The sequence below is a fragment of the Leishmania major genome, chromosome 36 (genome assembly GCF_000002725.2).
Source record: "Leishmania major strain Friedlin complete genome, chromosome 36".
NCBI lineage: Eukaryota > Euglenozoa > Kinetoplastea > Trypanosomatida > Trypanosomatidae > Leishmania > Leishmania major.
In genome coordinates this window covers 2,529,410-2,546,891 of record NC_007287.2, presented here as the reverse complement: position 1 = coordinate 2,546,891, position 17,482 = coordinate 2,529,410, and the positions used below count along the sequence as shown (strand labels likewise).

The 17,482-nt window shown below is 58.3% G+C and overlaps 6 protein-coding genes across 6 annotated transcripts; all 6 read left to right on the top strand.

The window, feature by feature from the left end:
• Positions 1-334: 334 nt before the first annotated feature.
• LMJF_36_6580 (conserved hypothetical protein) lies at positions 335-916 on the top strand (the record flags this gene model as incomplete). Its single annotated transcript, XM_001687199.1, has 1 exon — positions 335-916. One exon carries the CDS (start codon positions 335-337, stop codon positions 914-916), a length of 582 nt encoding a protein of 193 aa, XP_001687251.1.
• An 813-nt stretch (positions 917-1,729) lies between these two features.
• LMJF_36_6570 (conserved hypothetical protein) lies at positions 1,730-2,818 on the top strand (the record flags this gene model as incomplete). The annotated part of the gene is made up of 1 exon (XM_001687198.1): positions 1,730-2,818. One exon carries the CDS (start codon positions 1,730-1,732, stop codon positions 2,816-2,818), a length of 1,089 nt encoding a protein of 362 aa, XP_001687250.1.
• A 3,376-nt stretch (positions 2,819-6,194) lies between these two features.
• On the top strand, positions 6,195-7,169 carry LMJF_36_6560 (conserved hypothetical protein; the record flags this gene model as incomplete). The annotated part of the gene is made up of 1 exon (XM_001687197.1): positions 6,195-7,169. One exon carries the CDS (start codon positions 6,195-6,197, stop codon positions 7,167-7,169), a length of 975 nt encoding a protein of 324 aa, XP_001687249.1.
• A 2,346-nt stretch (positions 7,170-9,515) lies between these two features.
• LMJF_36_6550 (putative protein-l-isoaspartate o-methyltransferase) lies at positions 9,516-10,295 on the top strand (the record flags this gene model as incomplete). Its single annotated transcript, XM_001687196.1, has 1 exon — positions 9,516-10,295. The coding sequence occupies one exon, from the start codon at positions 9,516-9,518 to the stop codon at positions 10,293-10,295; it is 780 nt and encodes a 259-aa protein (XP_001687248.1).
• A 1,840-nt stretch (positions 10,296-12,135) lies between these two features.
• On the top strand, positions 12,136-12,858 carry LMJF_36_6540 (similarity to endo-1-like protein; the record flags this gene model as incomplete). The annotated part of the gene is made up of 1 exon (XM_001687195.1): positions 12,136-12,858. The coding sequence occupies one exon, from the start codon at positions 12,136-12,138 to the stop codon at positions 12,856-12,858; it is 723 nt and encodes a 240-aa protein (XP_001687247.1).
• A 2,345-nt stretch (positions 12,859-15,203) lies between these two features.
• On the top strand, positions 15,204-16,397 carry LMJF_36_6530 (conserved hypothetical protein; the record flags this gene model as incomplete). The annotated part of the gene is made up of 1 exon (XM_001687194.1): positions 15,204-16,397. The coding sequence occupies one exon, from the start codon at positions 15,204-15,206 to the stop codon at positions 16,395-16,397; it is 1,194 nt and encodes a 397-aa protein (XP_001687246.1).
• Positions 16,398-17,482: the final 1,085 nt, after the last annotated feature.

Here is a 17,482-nt window from a genome sequence, read left to right as displayed (position 1 = left end):
TATCCAGCGTGATCGTAGAACAGTGCGTCAGCGTCGACAACTCTCCCCCCTCCCCTCCCCTGTCTTCCTTTCACTTGCGTTGTCTCTTTTTCCCTGCTTCCATTGTGCTGTGTACACGGTGAAAGATATATACGTATATAGCATATACACACACACGTACACACATATATATATATACAAACATTTGTTTTGAGGGGCGTACAGAAGATCTGCCCGTCTCCGGAAGACTCGGCGTGTGCCCGCGTTTCGTACTGCGCATACCTCGTCCCTCCATCCCCTCGTCGTTTTTCCTCTTAATTTCGTTAGCGCGCTCCCCGTTGACCTTCTCTGCTCAATGTCGGGCGGTAGCGGAGCTCAGGGCCACTTCATGATTGGCAAGGGCAATGGCCCCACATCGTTCAACTGGCACGGGTCGGTGCCGACGGTCATGATAGACAACTGTTTCGAGCCCAACTTTCGCCAATTCGACTTCTTCTTGGAGAACAACGAGGTGCCGAACGCCGGCGTGGTCGAGCGTGTGTTTAAGCCGGAGGATGGCGAGTCTCACTGGAACCTGCGCACCATCATGAACACGAACGCGCGCTGCACCCCGGTGCTCGTTACGAGCCTCTTTGGCGCCACCTTCGTGAACTTCCTCTACACCCGCTTCCTGAACAAAACCGGCACGTCTGTCCGCTGGTCCTTCTGGACGTGCTTTGGTGCAATACTGGTGTGGAATAACTTCACCAAGTTTGTTGCTCGCGAGCGGTACTTCCAGCGCGACTTCCAGCGCAACCAGCTGTACTCGCACGATGAGCTCCGTCATCAGCGTGACCAGCAGCGTGTTCGTGAGGCACTGTACGAGAAAAACTTTGTGACCAACCCGGTAGCAGAGTACCGTATCAAGATGTGGCAAGTGGCGGACCGGTTTGCGTAGCGCTGCGCTGAACTCCCTGAGGGCTCGTCCGCATCTCTGCAGCGATGCGCGCGTGGCTAGTTATGCCCCTCCCCCCTCTCCCCTCTTCATGTCTTACTGTCTTGTTCCCTTTTGTGGAGCGATGTTGTTTCTTTCCAAGACGTACAGACAAAATTTTTTGTGGAAAGCAAGGCGCGTGCCAAAGCCGGAACTTGTAGTGGTGTACTTCGACGCCGCCCCTCAGGCCCCTCGCGGTTCCCGCCCTTTCACTCCCTTCCTCACCTGTGCTTCTGCAGCCGCGAAACCTCGGTAGACAGAAGAGGAAGAAAAGCATGTGTACCGATCACGTCCACGATTGGAAGCGCATCTATCATCGCTCTCTTCTCGACAATCGCCAACGACACTGTCGAGCACCGCATCTTCTCTCTGGTCTCGCCGTGCTGCGCTCAAAGTCACCTTTCGCCATTACCATGCGCAGGTCTATCATAGCTGCTCTGCCTGTCCAATTTCTCTCTTGAGGCTTTTGCTGCCCATACTGCAGTTCCCTAACTGCACACTGTCTGCCTCCTTTCTTTTCTTAGTTTCCTCAACCCCCACCCACCCCGATCTCTCTGTGCGTGTGGCTTTGGGTTCCACGATTCGCCTTTGTGCTGTCTCAGGCGCCTTCGCTGACGGGCAGGACCATCTGTGCATCCAACATCGAACTAGCGGGTGCGGTGCTGCACAAAGTAGGTGTAAAACAGTTGGTTCCTGCGCGACACGTCCGCGCAGGCCCCCCCCCCTCCGTCCCCCTCCCCCGACCCTCACCCTTTCCTCCCTAGCTTCGCTTCTCCAATGTCCTTGTCGAACAAGCGCGAGGTGCGTGAGCACGTGAAGCTGGTGCTGCAGTCATATGAGGAAAACAGCCACATTGATGTCGAGGACATGAAGGCGCTGACGCGGGAGGCGTCGGACGCTGTTGTCACCCTCCCAGCCGCACCGGCGACCGTCGCAACAGCTGCTTTGACGGCCCTGCGAAGCCTGCTGAGCAGTCGTGCGGACGTAAAGCCCGAGGTGCTGGAGGCCGTCGCCCGGGCCCTGGAGGCTAGCAGTGTGACCGCTGCGCAGGCGAATGCTAGCGCCGCCTCGCTTCACGAAAGCAGCACCGCTACCCAGGAGATGGCCAGCGGCAGCGGTGCGAGCTCCACCGCTGCTAATGCAGCGACACTCAGCTTTAGCGCCTTCAAGGCTCGTATGGCAAAGAAGAGGGATGAGCTGAAGGCAGAGCGCGACACCGTCGCGGAGGTGACCTCAGCGGCCACCACCCATGTCGAATCCACCACCGCCGCACCACCTGCCGACTCGTCGCCGAAAGTCAAGAAGGAGGAGGCGCACACCACCACTGTCGGCACCGACCCGACAGAGTCTCGCAATCTCTCCAACCAGCCCAGTGCGGCTCCCACGCCGTCCCTCCAACCCTCCACGGCGCCCGCCCCGTCCTCCATACCAGATTTGGCTGAAGAGGCGGCTCTCTCTCGTGAGCGCGATGATGTTGCGAGCGAGCAGCCACCGGCAAAGGTGGAAAAGAAAGAGACCTTCCTGATCTCAGCGCTCCCGGACCCGGACGAGGAGGTCGACCTATACGCAGACCTCACACCCTTGTCACGAGGCCGTGGTCGTGGTCGAGGTCGGGGTCGGGGACGAGGCCGTGGACGGGGAGGTCCACCGTATTTCTACCCCCCACACAACCCCTACAATTCACTGAATCCGCACCACCATCAAGGAGCACCGCCCCCATCGCATCAGTGCGGAGGGGCGCCGCCACCGTCGCACTATCACTATGGTGCACCGCCCCCACCACAGCATCACCACTACGGAGCCCCGCCACCGCACGCGTACCGCGGCGGTTACGGGCCCAACACGTCTTACCAGCGTCCGTATTAGCAATACGCAGGCGTGCCTCTTACCTTCCTCTTTACGTGACGAGCACCGCAAACGTCAGCCCCAGCGTCTCCCCGACCCCCTCCCGCCCTGCAGACACGAGGTAGGAGATTGTCTAGTGGACCCCGTGTGCCGGTGCGTGTACGGGAGGCGCACCGTCGTGCAGTGGCATACGGTTGTCTTCACAGCTTGCCTTCCTCACCCACGCCCCCCCCCTGCGCCGCCGCCGCCGTGGATAGCATATCTTCTGAATGTTTCTTCCTCCTATGGCTTTTCGGTGCCTTCATTTCGATCTTGTTTGTTACATGCATATATATATATATGTATTTGTTTGCTCCCGCCGTATCCCTTTCGCGCTCCTCTTCTCTCTCCCCCTCTTCTCTCCCGAGAGAATCGGAGCGTGTCTTTGACCTCGTTTGTGCGCGTGATCGGGTGTGTGTGTGTGTGTGCCTCCGCACAGCAAACCCGTCCGTCTCCCTTGCTGCCTCCCTCCTTCCTCCCTCTCAGCTGATGCACCCAAACACACACAGCGAGATGTTTGTGTTCCTGCCCCATCACCCCCACCCCCTTGCCTCCGTTCAGCACATCTTCGAAGAACAGAAGAGAGCGCCCGCATTGTGCGCGCCTCTCTCCCCTCATTCCCTCTCTCTCTCTCTCGAGAAATGAAGGATGGGTCACAGCGTAGGTACACGGAGCCATCATTGGCATGGTTGTATGTCTGTCTGTTTGCCTGCCAGTGCTGTGGTGTGGGTGTGTGGCGAGTCCTCCGAGGTTGCTCTTTCCGGCACGGGTTCGACACACCGCCATCTCGTCGAGAGGCGCAGGCGTCGGAACGAACATCGAAGCACATCCTGCGCGTCTTGCACCGAAAAGACCAACAACAAACTCGTGATGCCTCTCACCTTCCTCTGTATCTTGAATGTTCATTTTTGTGCGTGTGCGTTTCATGTTCCCCCTCTGAGTCCTTGGTCCCCCACCCCTCCCCTCCCCCTTCAGGCGTTCGTCTCTCTCTCTCTCTCTCGCTCTCGCTCGCTCGTTTCATCCGTGAGCGATAGCGCCGTGAAAGAAGAGTGGCCCTTACGCATAGGTGGGAGTGTGCGCGCGTGTGTGCCCCCCCCTCTGTGAGCGACCGAGCAGCGCGCATCCTCGGTCGCTTTTTTTTGTTTCCTTTCTCGTTTGCTACGCAGCGTGTGCTGACTTGCTTTTCTGGCACCGTGGGATTTCTGTTTCTTCGTAAAAGGTGATCGCCCCTTCACGCACTCGCCCCTCCCTTTCGCCACCAGCACCATCGCTGGCGACGCGCTCTTGCGTCGTTTTCTTTGACCTCTCTCGCTCCCTCGAGCTTCTCGAGCACCGTTCTTCGAAGGTACAGCAGAGCTCAATCAAGATACACACTCAAACACACTCACACGGGCATCCAAGCTGTTTCCTACATGACCACACTACAGCAGTGACCTAGAGGCGAGAGTCTCCTGCACAGCTAGCCATTGTGTTGCGCGTGTGCCATCAAGGCGCTTCTGTCTGGGCGTACAGACAAACTCTCACAGTCGCACACGCACGCGCTCAGAGGGGCTTGGGATGATGAGGACGTGGTCATTCTTACACTTGCGCTGAAGGAGAGCAAGGCAAACAGCTATGCAGAGTGGAAACCTGCAAACGGAGGACATCCCGCCGAGAGTGACGGTTGGTACGCGATTTCGTCGCTTTTCGGGGTGGCAGTGCGAGGCGCCTCGATGCCCACCCCGTCGGGCGCAGCAAGACGCCGTGAAGGATGACTATGGGCTTGCCAGTATGTCTTCTCTCTCGTGTCTGCTACCTGCAAGTGTGCACTCTTCACGATGGTGGCTCACCTCTGTCTTTCTCTCTGCTTCTTTCACGAGTCTGACCGTGGAGTAGTAGATGCGGAGAGAGCGGAGACCCGTGAAGCGGTGTACGAGTGAGCGCGTGTGCGTTCGAGGGAGTGAATATACCTTAGTTGCGAAATGCGTGCGCGCATCTGTGTTGCTGCCAGTGTCCTGGGCACCAACTCTTCTCTACACTGTGAGCTTGCGTTTGTCTGTTTCTTTGTTGTGCGCGAGGGACCTCTTGTGTGCCTTTTTGTGTTGGCTGTTCACGAGGCTTGTTGTCGTCTCCGTGGCTTTAATGTGCGGGACACGCGTGGAGAGGTATGCTGCAACGATTTGAGTAAAGTCGTACGGTGTGATGTGAAGGAAAGCGAAACGACGTTTCGAAAGATAAAAATGAACAACAAAAAAGAACGCATGCGAGGATAGCGCGCAAAACAGTGTTGTCGTCCCTCCTCCTTTGCCCAGCCCCATCTCTTGAGTGTCGCTGCATCGCACTATTTCTGTGCTGTGTTGCTCTGGTGGCGCTGACGCGTTGTATGGTTGCGTGTGAGCGCACGGCGACCTGCTACCGCAGCAGATGGTACGCCGGTGTATGTATAGGCTCCTGATGCGGGGCGGAGTGTTTCTTGTATGAGCCCTGCTCGCAAGCCGGCGACGCGTTTGCGTGCCTGTGTGTGTGTGTGTGTGTGTCCTCGCGTTCTTTGGTGCCGTTGCCCAAATGTGTGATGCCATGTCGTCCTCCTCCTCTATGCTCGCATTAGTGAAACCCCTATCAGGCTGAGCTAACAGCCTTCGCACGCTTGCTCGGCGTGTGAGCTGAGAGCACGCGTGCCGTCCACTCGGACGCATTCTGCAACGGTGCGCGTCAGACGCCAGGGTGTCCGTTAGGTGTACTTGGCCTCTCCCTTATCGCTCGAAGGGCCCTTCTTTCTCGACCAGCGAAGGAGTTGGGCCTGCCGCGCATAGGTCTTGCACAGCTGCTGCGTTGTGTCGCAGCAAGGCAACGCCTTTGTTGCGATCGCCTTGCTCATTCAGCAGCTCCCTCTCTCCAGCATGCATCGCTCTCTCGCTTTTTCTTCTCCCCCTCTCTCGCTCGCTTCCTGGCCCCCTCCGCTATCCCTTCAACATATGCTGCACTTGTGCGCGCTCTGCCGTCCCTCGTGACACGATGTCGCCTCCGCACCGCCATGGAGAGCCCTTCCGTAACACATCCCTCCCCTTGGCCCTTTCCGCACACGCGCGACTGCTGGTCAGTGGAGCTCGGTGTGATGTGATAGAGCGCGGGCGGTAGTATTGGTTTCGTGCTTCCTCCCACCTGCACCCACTGCTGTTTCCCGCCGTTCATCGTTTGTGCTATCTGTCTTCGTCGTCCATGTGCGTCTGCGCGCGCTCTTTTCTTGTCTGACTCAGCTCGACTGATCATCTCTTGTTCTCCGCACATAGGCAAGGCCAGCAATCCACTGGCGCGAGTGCGCGTCAGTCCTCGTCACCCTCCCCTCTTTGTCTTCCCGCGTCTCCCCTCTCGGTAAGCGATGGAGTTGTCCTTTCCAGACAAGTACTATGAGGTCGCCAAGTACTTCGACTACTACGTTGGCAACCTGGAGGAGAGTCCTCTGCTATCGGATGCGCAACGGCTAATGTTCTATGCGCTGCGCCAGCAAGCCGATCACGGGCAGTGCACCACTGCGGCACCATCTTTCTGGAACTCGAGGGAGCGCCACAAGCATCAGGCATGGAAGCAGCTCGGGCGCATGTCTACGTTCGAAGCGATGGTGTTCTTTGTGCAGCAGTTCGAGCAGCTGCTGACGCAGTTGGAGAACTCGACTGGGCAGCCCGCGTCCACGTCAGGGGCCACCGCCCGCGCCGGCGCTGTCGATTGGCCGTCGCGACTGCGAGAAATGAAGTCCAAGATGGCACCGAGCCCTGGCAACCGGCCGCACAGGAGTGAGGCTTTGGCCAGCGATGGCGCTCACGCCACTAATGACATTCTCGCTGTACGCCGAGGGCCTTCGCCCGCCACTGCTATCGAAGCGGCGTGCCTGGAATCGTCGTCGTCAAAGCTCAGCGCTGCGGAGATGGACGACTGGGACGCAGATGTTGTGTCTCACTCGGAGGCCACGGTAGAGAATATACGATACCTAGCGACGGAGCTGATGCGTGCGCGGCATGCGTTTCGACAGCTGTTGGAGAAAAGTGCGCCAAGCCACGTCGAGCGAAACGGCACCGGCGACTTCACCTACGGCCCTCCGATCCGCGCGGGAGGCACCTGCCTCACTCCCTCTGGCGCCGCCCCCGCCGCTGCCGGGCCACCGTTGAAGCCGATTTGGTGCAGTAACGGTAGCGCCGCTCGTGTACCGATTGTGCCACCGCCGGTGCGCCCGTCAGCACGATCGATGACAGAGGCCGCCGTGCGTGATTCATGCGGGGCGCCGCAATCGAAAAAGATGCCCGTTGCCGCCGACAGACCAGTCAGCCCGAGCGCCTTGTCAACGTGGTTCAACTGGTAGATGGACGGCAACGTCGCGTAAGGAGAGACTTGCTCGTCCAGCAAATCATGGACGCAGCGTTTGCGCGAACAAGAGCCTCGCTTGCCCGCCGTTGTATTGCATCGCAGCAGCTGCACCTTTGGCCCCAGCTCTCTCGTTACCAGCATCGTTTCGTTTGTTCTCGCATTGAAGGCGATACTTGGGTTTTTGTTGTTCGGCTTCGACACGGTGCTCCAGTTCACACACGCGTGTGCATCTGCATGTGCCCCGTGTCTGACCATTCCTGCGTTCGGTGGTCTACACCGCACAACGCCCCATCTGCCCAGCAAAGAGCCGAACAGCAGGGCCATATGCTGGGATGGGTAAGAGCGCGAGTCGAAGGCACATCTACACAAGCACGTCTCGTTCACTAACCGGCCTTTGGTTCCACATTCGAATGCGTGCTGTGCCCTGGTGTGTTCTTGTCGATGCTTTCTCCTCCCTCTCGCTCTTGCCCTCTTGCCTCTCAAACGCCCCCTCACCACACGCGCCTCACACGTGCGCGTCGCCGTTTGAGGGGGGGGGGTCGCTGTTCATTTCTTTTTGTTTTTGTTTTTTTTTGTCGCTTTCGTTTGCTCGCGTATTGTTCTTGTTATCGAAAGGCTAAACAAAACAGAAAACCAAAACGAATAAAAAGACAAAAGGGTGCGCTCGAGAGGGCAGCATATAGGGGAGCGGCTACCCACTTTCGCACACATGAACGTAAAGCATTCTGTGCCGTGGACACCCGAAAAAAAAAAAACTCTCGCTCGCCACCATAAGTGCCTTCAACACTAAAGCAGCGTTTACGTTTCACCATGTGCCCGTAGTCCACCACGAACAAATCCGCTGATAGAAGCGTCCACAACGACACTTCACCTGCCTTCTGCTGCACCACGACCACATCCTCGTTGTGTTGGACGAGCCGTCCCTGCTGTCAAATCGGACCATGCGCCTTGCGGGCACTTCGTGTCCGTCCTCGTGCCATCTTTCGCGTACGTGCTGCGTGATCGGCGCCAGACGCACCCGTGTGCACTGCACGTCTTGACGCACGCGGGCCGCGTGCAGGGTCCAGCTCGAGGGTGGAGGCGGTGGGCAGCTGTCGTGCGTGGAGCAGCGGGGTGGTGGTCTGGGCACATGCCGGGCGAGCTCAGGGGGGAGGTTTGGCCAGCCTCAGGCCAGGCTCCCTCTGAGAGACCCTGCACACCCTGCCTGTGTGCCAGGCCTCGCGCTGAGGGGCCTCGAGCCGCGGCATCCCGCAATGTGGTGCGGCTGGCATGTGCGCCTCATCAGCCCACCTGGTCGGATGAAGGAGGTGCCGCACAGTGCGCGCACGTGCACCGTGGTGTTCCTCGGTGTGGACGTCCTCGCGCCTTTCTCGCTCATCACTCGCGCTCTCCTGACGACCGCGTGCCTCGGGCAGATGCGGCACACCACCTGGCAGCGGCGCTTGGCATGCGCGCGTGTGCATAGTGCTTGTGTGTGTTTTTTTTTTTTCACCATGTGGCCTGATGTCGATATCAGAGACTCGCCAAGTAGCATATCTGTTGAACTGATGACGCGATTCGTAGTGGGCTGGTACACTGGTGATCATGGCCGCAAGTCTCTTCGGCACAACACCAGCTCTGACCAGCCCACCGGCGCCAAGGTCCCGCAGCTGTGCCCGACAGCATGTTGCGCAGGCGCTTGAACTCCCCACAGAGTGTGGATACCGGACCCGGCCACCACGGTGGTGGCTGGTCATCGTCTGGGCTGAGGGGTGAATTGGGGAAAAGAGAAGCAGCACGCTTGGGCACACAGAGTTTCTGTTCAATGCCTGAAATATGCACGAGGCGTCTACTGCAGCACGCGGTGCCTTGCACGCGGCGGCAGCGCGTGGATGACGCTCTCTCACTGCACAGTCCCTCCTATCTACCCTTTTCTCGTGCAATTCCCTCTTCTTCCTCTCTGCGTCTTTCCTGCCCTTCCCTTCCTGCGCGTGTGCACACATATAATGCATGTGTGCGTGTGTGTGTCGAATAAACCGACGGTGAGGTGTGCACCACCCCAGCGAAAACGGGGCACCGACTCCTCTTGCCACCGCTCCCTCTCTCCAGCCTATCGTTTCCGTTGACGGCAACGGCCAGTATCGGGTGAGCTTCGCCTCGTCCCTTTTCTGAAGTGCACCGGCGCTTGCTCAGTGCCGCTGCACGCACAGACGTGTGCGTGCACGACCTCTGATTTGCCGTCACCCTTCCTCTGCTTTCCATCACTTCACTTTTTTCATTTCATTTAGTTGGAAAGGAGGGTCCCTTTGCGCCACTGAAATCTCCAAAGCACACCCAGGCGAAGAGGTTCACACTCGACAACATGGCATGGCACTGCTCGTCGACGACGAATGCGGGGATGGTGACTGCACTGCAGCGCGAGGGTCTCATCAAAACACCCGAGGTGATGGAGGTGATGCGGCGTGTGGACCGCGGCTGGTTCGTGCGCAACTCCAAGGATGCTTACCGTGACCAGCCTCTGCCCATCGGATTCGGCGTGACCATCAGCGCTCCACACATGCATGCTATCATGTTGGAGCTGGTGAGTCCGTCTGTGCTGCGCCACAAGAATCTGGACCGAGGTCATTGCCAACCGCTGCGACTGCTGGACATCGGTAGTGGCAGCGGCTTCATGACGGCTGCCTTTGCCGCGCTGTGTGAGGCGGCTTGGCGAGACGGTGAGCCGCCTATGTTTGAGGTGGTGGGTATCGAGCACGTGCAGGAGCTTCAGAAGCAGTCAAAGCGTGTCCTCGAGTCGCACTTCCCTGAGTGGATTCGCGAGCGCCGCGTCACATTGCTGCATGGAGACGGACGAAAGCCTCGCTCCATCGCGGGTGTCGGTGAGGAAAAAGGTGAATGCTTTGACGTCATCCACGTCGGCGCCACCGCGCCGAAGACTCTCGTGCCCGAGTACCTAAGCCTTCTCCGGTGCGGTGGTACGCTGGTGATCCCCGTTGGTAACCCGGCCGAGGTGCAGGAGTTACAGGTGTTCACGAAGGGCGATGAAGGCGCTTTCACGATGCGACGGGCGTGCCACGTGCAGTTTGTGCCGCTCACATCTCTACATGCCCAGCTCGATGGCGACGCGACGACGCGCACGTAAGCGGCTGATTTGTTTTGTTGTTGTTGTTTTTGGGTTCAGCGAAAATTGCACCATCGCGCACCACGGAGCGGCCCACCGTCAAGCGAAAGAACAAAGACGACGAGGGTCAACCTCACGGAGCTTCTCACGCACAGGTCTGCCACGTGCCCGCGTACACACGTAGGCATCTGTTGTTGTGCATGGACGAACTGCAGAAGTATACATGTATTCGTAGACGACAGAGCACCTCGCTAATTCGTTCTGCACGGCACGACAGTCCCTTTCTCTCTCTCTCACACACTTCGTTGTTTTCTCGTTCCCCAAGCCGGCCAAAGTAATCCGTAACCATTCGATGGGACAAGACGCTCCTCGAGTAGCTTCTCCGGCGACATCTTTCCGTTTGTCGTCTTCTCTTTTATTAGTGTGTCTGCTCTCTCTCTCTCTCTCTCTCTGCGTGTCTGCCCTTTAGTCTGCGGCTGCTATGTTGCGGAAGACGTCCGGCTCTTTCCTCTTGCCTCCATCGTCGCTTGGCGATACACTCCTCCCACCCCTGGTGCCCGTAGCTTCAGACGGACACATTTCTGGCCCGCGCGTGCCTGTTGTCTTTTTTCTCGCTCTTTCTCGTTTTCTTGAAGTCGTGCGGCTGTTCCACGACCCATGGCAGGCAAGGTGACCCACCCATGCTCTGCTTCGTTCCTTTCCCGCCTTTTCGTTTTCGATTCTTCCAAAGCAGGGAACGACGGGACACGACGTGGATCGAAATGGATGGCACTACTCGGTCCCCACCGTCACCCCCCCCTCAAGTTCTCCTTCCCCACTCAGGAAAAGACAGCGAAATCAAGTATAATCGTTTTCGGTGTTGCTGCCGTTGAGCCGTATCGCTGGTTCTACCCTTATAGTGTTTCGCACTTCAAGCGCTTCGCAGCATCATCCTCTCTCTTTGTTGCCCTTTCTGTGTCCATGATAGATTTCGCTCTCTCGTCCGTCGAAGGGCAGCCACCGCACACAGTTCCCGCTGCTCTCTCCTTCTATGAATGCTTCTCTCGTCTTTCTCTGCTTTTTTTCTCCTGTGTGTCGGTATGTGCCACTGCGACAGCGACATCGGCTCCCCGTATACCCTCTCTGCTCACGCCTCCATCCGCCGTCTGCCCCTCTGAGTTCCCTACCCGACCTTAGATGCTGACCTCTTATCTCGTCTGCTTCTGCTCTTCCTTGTTTTTGCTACCTGTACAGTGGAAGCGAAAACGGCGGCAGCCGACCTGTATGAACTGGAGAGCGATTCCATGGCACTTCACGGATGCGCGGGCGGAATTCAAGCGGCCAGCACGGAGGAGTGCCTGCATAACGTTCAGTGCAGTCGAGACTGCTACGCCTTCCTGGGATTCTGAAACCCCCTTGCCTGAGCAGCACGCCGAGTCGCTCTCTCGGTGTTCTTTTGGTCCCCCCTCCTTGCCTCTCTTTCACTGCACGCCGCTCGTATAGAAATGAGCCCACGCGGACCTTCACGTTCCGTCGAGCTGCCACGCTCCTCTGACCTCTCGCACTTGTGTTTGTCGCTCTCTCTCTCTCTCTCTGCCTGCGTGCTCGCCTTCGTGTTTCTCCTGCTCGCACTCCATCGTCCCACACCCCACGTCTCTTTCCCCTCCGCCTTTTGTCGTGCTGCACACACGCACACACAAAGCATGCTTCTGCGCTTCACGCCTGAAGCACCCATTGCCTTTGCGAGGCTTCTTAGCTCATTATAGCGCACTTGCATTTGAGGCGAGCTCCTACTCCTTGTAAACCGCCTCAAGTGGACTGCAGTATCTGAAGACGTTCCCCCACCTTTTTTTTTGACACCCATCTGCAAGCAGCAGAGTAAATGTCCGCGGATCGCCCGAACCGCTGCTGCCCCACCGAAAAGGGGGCCGCCCAGTGTGAGTACAACCCCGCCGGCAACGACCTCTACATGGTGGGCCCCTACAACAGCAAGGCTGGCGTGGTGCTCGTGTGCGACATCTTCGGTTTGCTGCCCAACTCGAAACGCTTTGCTGACGTGCTAGCTGAACACGGCTTCCTTGTAGCCATGCCGGACTTCTTTGGGCCGCTGGCATGGCCCGAGTCGGAGTGGCCGGCCGACTTCCAGTCGATGCGCTGGCTCCAGTATGTGGAGAAAATCACGCAGTTCGACGCCTTTGTGCCTCAAATGGAGGCGGCGATCGCGGTGCTGCGCCAAATGGGGTGTGCGAAGGTTGGCGCCATTGGCATGTGCTGGGGTGCTGCCCTGCCCTTCATGATGGCAGCACAGGGCAAGATCGACGCTGCCGCCGCGGCGCACCCGTCCTTCTTCACTGCCGACGCAGTGAGGGCCGCGAAGACGCCTGTGCTGGTGCTGCCGTCGAAGGACGAGCCTCCCATGGACGATGTCGAAGCCGCTGTCAACTCGCACCCGATGGAGCCGCACGTGCACAAGCGCTTTGACGCCCTTCACCACGGGTTCTTTGGAGCCCGCTACAACCCGGACGCGTACACGGCTGAGGAACTGAAGGACGTGGAGACGGCACGGCAGCTCGTGTTGGACTTCTTCAAGAAGTCACTCCATTAGGCTGCTGGCGCGAAAACGTTGCGGTGCACATCATCAGTATGACTGCCGGCGGCACATGCCTGCTCTATGTCCCTCATAGCTCCTCATCGCGGGCTTCTCTGTATGGGGCTGTGCTCTGCGCAAGCGCGAACGTGGCGGAAGACGACTTCAGTTTGTGCCGTCCTTGCCGGGGGACTGTGGCGCGTAGAAGGTGACGTGCGGCTGCTACATGTGAGCGCTCACTGTTTGCCTTGGCTCATCTTCCCTCCTGCTCACTGTCAGTGATCTCTCCCCCACCCCACTTCACTTTCTGGGGGATGGGAGGAGGAGGAGGAGGAGGAGGGCGTTGTCGACATTCGCGCAGGCCCCCTCCATCCGGCCCCGTGACTCTGTGGCAGTGTGCCTTCCTTTCCTCACCCGCTGTCACCCCTCTCTCTTTCTGTCTACCTCACGCAGAGCGGCGGAGCAGTGGAACCTCTGCCGCTTGAGTAAAATCAAGCGCACTGCGCACGTATCGTCTTCTCTTCGCGCCTTCCCTGTCCATCGTCGCATGAGGCGGCACTGAAACAGGCGCCTCTCGAGCACGTTGCCCCTTCTCCTCCCCCCCCTCCTCCCCTCTTTTATCTCAGCAGCTTCTGGCACTCCTCTTTTTCTTTGCTGTTTTTGCTCCCTCATCTTTTCCCTTCACCGTCTTCTGTGCATCTTCTTCACTCTCTCGTTTTCTATTTGTTTGCTGCTCTGTTTTTGCTCTGCAAGCGATTTTTCACATCCTCTGCACCAACCCCCCCACACACACACAACCAGCACCACCCCTTATGGGGTACAGGGATGGGGCCTTCGCGTCTGTGCATGTGTCTGCATACGTGTCGTGGTGCGTAGGGGCACTTGCTGCGTCAACCTGTCGACAGGCGAAGATGGCGAGCTACCTCTTTCGCACACACACACATACAAACACACACCAAAACAGGCTCAAATCGAGAGAATATGATGAACTGAATACCGAAAAGACACGAAACGAAAAATGGGTGTGCATCGCCGACTCGTCGGCTGCTATTGACGGTCACTTATGATGGCATGGCTCAACATGGAGCAAAGCAGGGGTGCCGAACGCTAGTCAAGGAGAGACTTCCAAGTATGGCAGAGCATTGCGAGCACATCCCCCCCCCCTCGCCTCCTTTCTCGCCCACCCACCAACGGTGCAAGAATACGAAATGGCCGACCTCTTCCCCCGAAATCATCAACGCTCCTCCTCTCCCATGCTCTCTTGCCGACATTTTCTCCTCTGTGTCTATGTCTGTCAAGCATGCTCTTCGCGTGCGGCTGTAATTCGCACACACTTGCTTTAGGTAGCTTGGTTTCGGTCAAAGAGAGTCACCCAACAACGAGGTGGACCAAGCACCCTCACACCAGCACACGTACAAAGCAGCGCCGCGTATCGCTTGTCGTTCACGCACGGTTACACGTCTTGGATTCCCCTGCAAGGAGCTCACGCGCGTACTCGAAGACGCAGACACGCACAGACATCGGTGCACTGTGGACGAATACAACGCCCCCTCTCTCTCTCTCGCTCTGGCGGCGCTTCACTGAAGGACTACACCACCGACCGAGCGTCTCTCTATGGGTGTGTCTTGCCTAGTGGCGGACCCGAAGGGCTGAGCCGTACGAGAACGAACAGCCTCAGCTTTGTACGTGGAGATCGTTTCTCTCTGTTGTTCCCCTCTTCTCCTCTTTTCTCTCATTGTTGGCAACTTGCCACCGTTAGTGTTGCTGTGTGTCTGTGCGCGTACGTGCGGCTGGAGCGTCGGCCGTTGCGCTTCTCATTTTTGGTGCTCCTCCTTGTCATTGTGGTGCTGTGGATCGTCGCGCTCTCTGCGTGTGTCTGACGTCGTTGAAAGCACTTCTACTCCTTTCTCTCTCTCTCTCTCTCGCTTCTATTATCCATCTCACCCATTCATTGTCGCCGCGCTGGACCCCTTATTCTTTGTCGCTTGTGTCCTTCCCTCAACTCTCTCCTACTCTCCCTCTCTCTGTAGTTGTTGCGCTGTTTCTACATCCACCACCCTCCCCACCCCCCTCTGCATCGACCCCCGGCGTAGTCGCTGGGTTTGGACATCTTGCCTCTGCTCTGAAGCTAAGGGTAGGGTGCATCCCACCATTTCTGATTCTCGCTCTGTGTCTCCTCGTTCTTTTCTTTTCGAGGCCGCAGGGGTTCCCCACTCGTCGCCGCCGCCTCACGTCCTTTCTCGACAACAGCTTGCTGCGGACGAGTAGGTGTTTCGCTTGCCTCTGCTCCTTTGGCGTGTGCGCGTGCGTCTGGCATTCAGCCGTCGAAGTTTCGTCACACGCCGATACGCACCGGTGGAGCCATGGACGACAACGAGTTCGAATTTCCGCCGGATCAGCTGGACGATGTCGTCGCGAACCGGCTTTCCCCTTACCAAACGGTAATGCCAAGCCCGCTGCGGACGCCGTTTGCGTATCCGGCTGCTAACCTGCCGCTTAGCATGTTGGCACAGATTCCACTCGAACACCTGCCGCCGACGCAGCCCAAGAACCCGCAGAACTTCTCCATTGGACAGGTGCTGAGAGGTGCGCTCTCCACGTCACACATGCGCGCTCCGCCAGGAGGCAGCCGTATGCCTCGTCCCAGCGCTAGCGTGGCGCCACTTCCCCACTCGCAGCGTTTGCACCAGCAAAGCCCGACGCACTCGCCGTACCTCTCAGCGGGTCACCCACCGCTGCCCTCGGCCTCGTCAGACGAAGAGGAGCGGGGCGGTGGCGCGGAAGGCGCGTATCAGCTTGGCGAGGGAGGTGGCGAGGAGGCGCACGGTGGCAACGCGCTAGGTTTGACGGAGCTTCAAATGCGCGCGCGCCGCTGCCCCAACCGGCAGGCGCGCATCGATTGGAGCGAGGGGGAGGTGCGCAGCTTCTACCAGGCGCTCTCCCAGTACGGCACAGACTTCAGCGCCATCGCCGTACTCTTCCCCAGTCGCTCCCGCAGAGACATCAAGCGGCTGTATCAGCGGGAGATGCGGCAGAAGCCCAAGGAGGTGCAAGCAGCTCTCAACCAGAAACATCCGATAGACATGGCCGTCTTTGAGGTGCGCTACGAAGCGAAAAAGAAGGAGGCGCAGCAGCCTGTGAAGATGAAAAAGCTGAACTCCGAGGAGTTGGCCTTCCTGGACGAAATCGCAGGCAGACAGCCGTCGGAGAGCGCCATGCACATGAAAGGTGAGGAGCTCGAGGTGCCGGTGCCGGCGGCTACGCTCGGAGGTGTGGAAGAGGCGACTGCCGCGCCGCCATCTCGGCTGCGCAAGCGCCCACGCGGCACGCATCAGGCGGACTCCGAGGACGGGCCGGAGTCGAAACGCGCAACCAAAGAGATCCCCCCTGCCGCTGACGACGACTTTGACATGGAGCAGGAGTCGTTCTTCGACATGGTCGTACGACACGAGCGCGAGGACAATGCACCGCTGGACATGTTGTTTGCGGCACAGCTAGAACAGGGGCAGCAGCAGCATCTGGCAGCCCTGGAAGACTCGGACTTCTCGTTTGAGTGACGGTAGAACCAAAAAGTTCGGGAGCGACGGACTTACCTGGAGAAGAGGCGGTGGAAGCACGCGAAACGGAAAGGAGTGTTTAATTTGTATCTCTGTGGGTGTGGGTGGAGGGATGTGGAGAGGCAATAGGGATGAGCCTCCTCCTTCTCTTCCCCTTCGTATGTCTCTCCTATCACCGTCTACGCGGCTGTCGTTCGCTTGCGTTCCTCTGTCACGGCTTCGTAATCTACACTAGTGCACGTGGGGGAGGAGGGAGGGAGTGTAGACCTGCAGTAACAGCACCGCTCATCGATGCTTCTTCTCCCTCGCATACACGCGTTCTAGTTCACGTCTCTTCCTCCTCCTCTCCTCCTCTCCTCCCCCCCTCCCCCCCTCCCCCCCCCCACACACACCTCCGCGCCTCCTGTTTGTTGCCAGCACCTTTCCCCCTTTTTCCTTGTCCTTTTAATTTGTTTACTCCCTCTCATCTTCCTTGACGGTTTTCTTCTGCGGGCCTCTTGGCCCCTCCTCCCTCCGTCTCAAAGGCCTCTTCTTCGCTGTCGGACTTATATTGTGACCGTTGGCTCTTCCTCCTCCTCGCTCTCATTTTCGGTTCAGTGGTGTCGTTCCAACGTGGCGGTACTGTGTTGCCCGCCGTAGAGATGTTTAGTCCTCATTTTTGAGAAGGAGTGGAGATGCCGTTCTTTACCCATGAAAGGAATGGCGGAGGGAGTCGAGGGCTAGTCTTGCCTCTCTGCGCGTCACGCACGCGCGCGCATCTGGCTTTCTCTCTTCTCCTCGGTGTGCTTTTCGTGTGTAACTCTGCGTCTTTCAACGGGCTGTGTGCCACCAATCTTGTCTTGTGTTCTGGCAGTTTTTTGTTCTGCTCTCCCGTGGGTGTACCTCTTGCTTGTTTTGTCTCTCTATCTGCCAGTGGTGTGGAGGCGGTGATGAGTGAGCCGGTGGAGTTGTTGAGAGAGAGAGAGAGAAACAGGCCGAGCCAGTCAGCGGCCGCTGTCGGCCGCCTGTATCATCATCTCCATGCGCATCGCGCCTGTGACGGTGGCGTCATCTCGCTCCTCATGGGCGGAAAGAGCCGCAGGGAA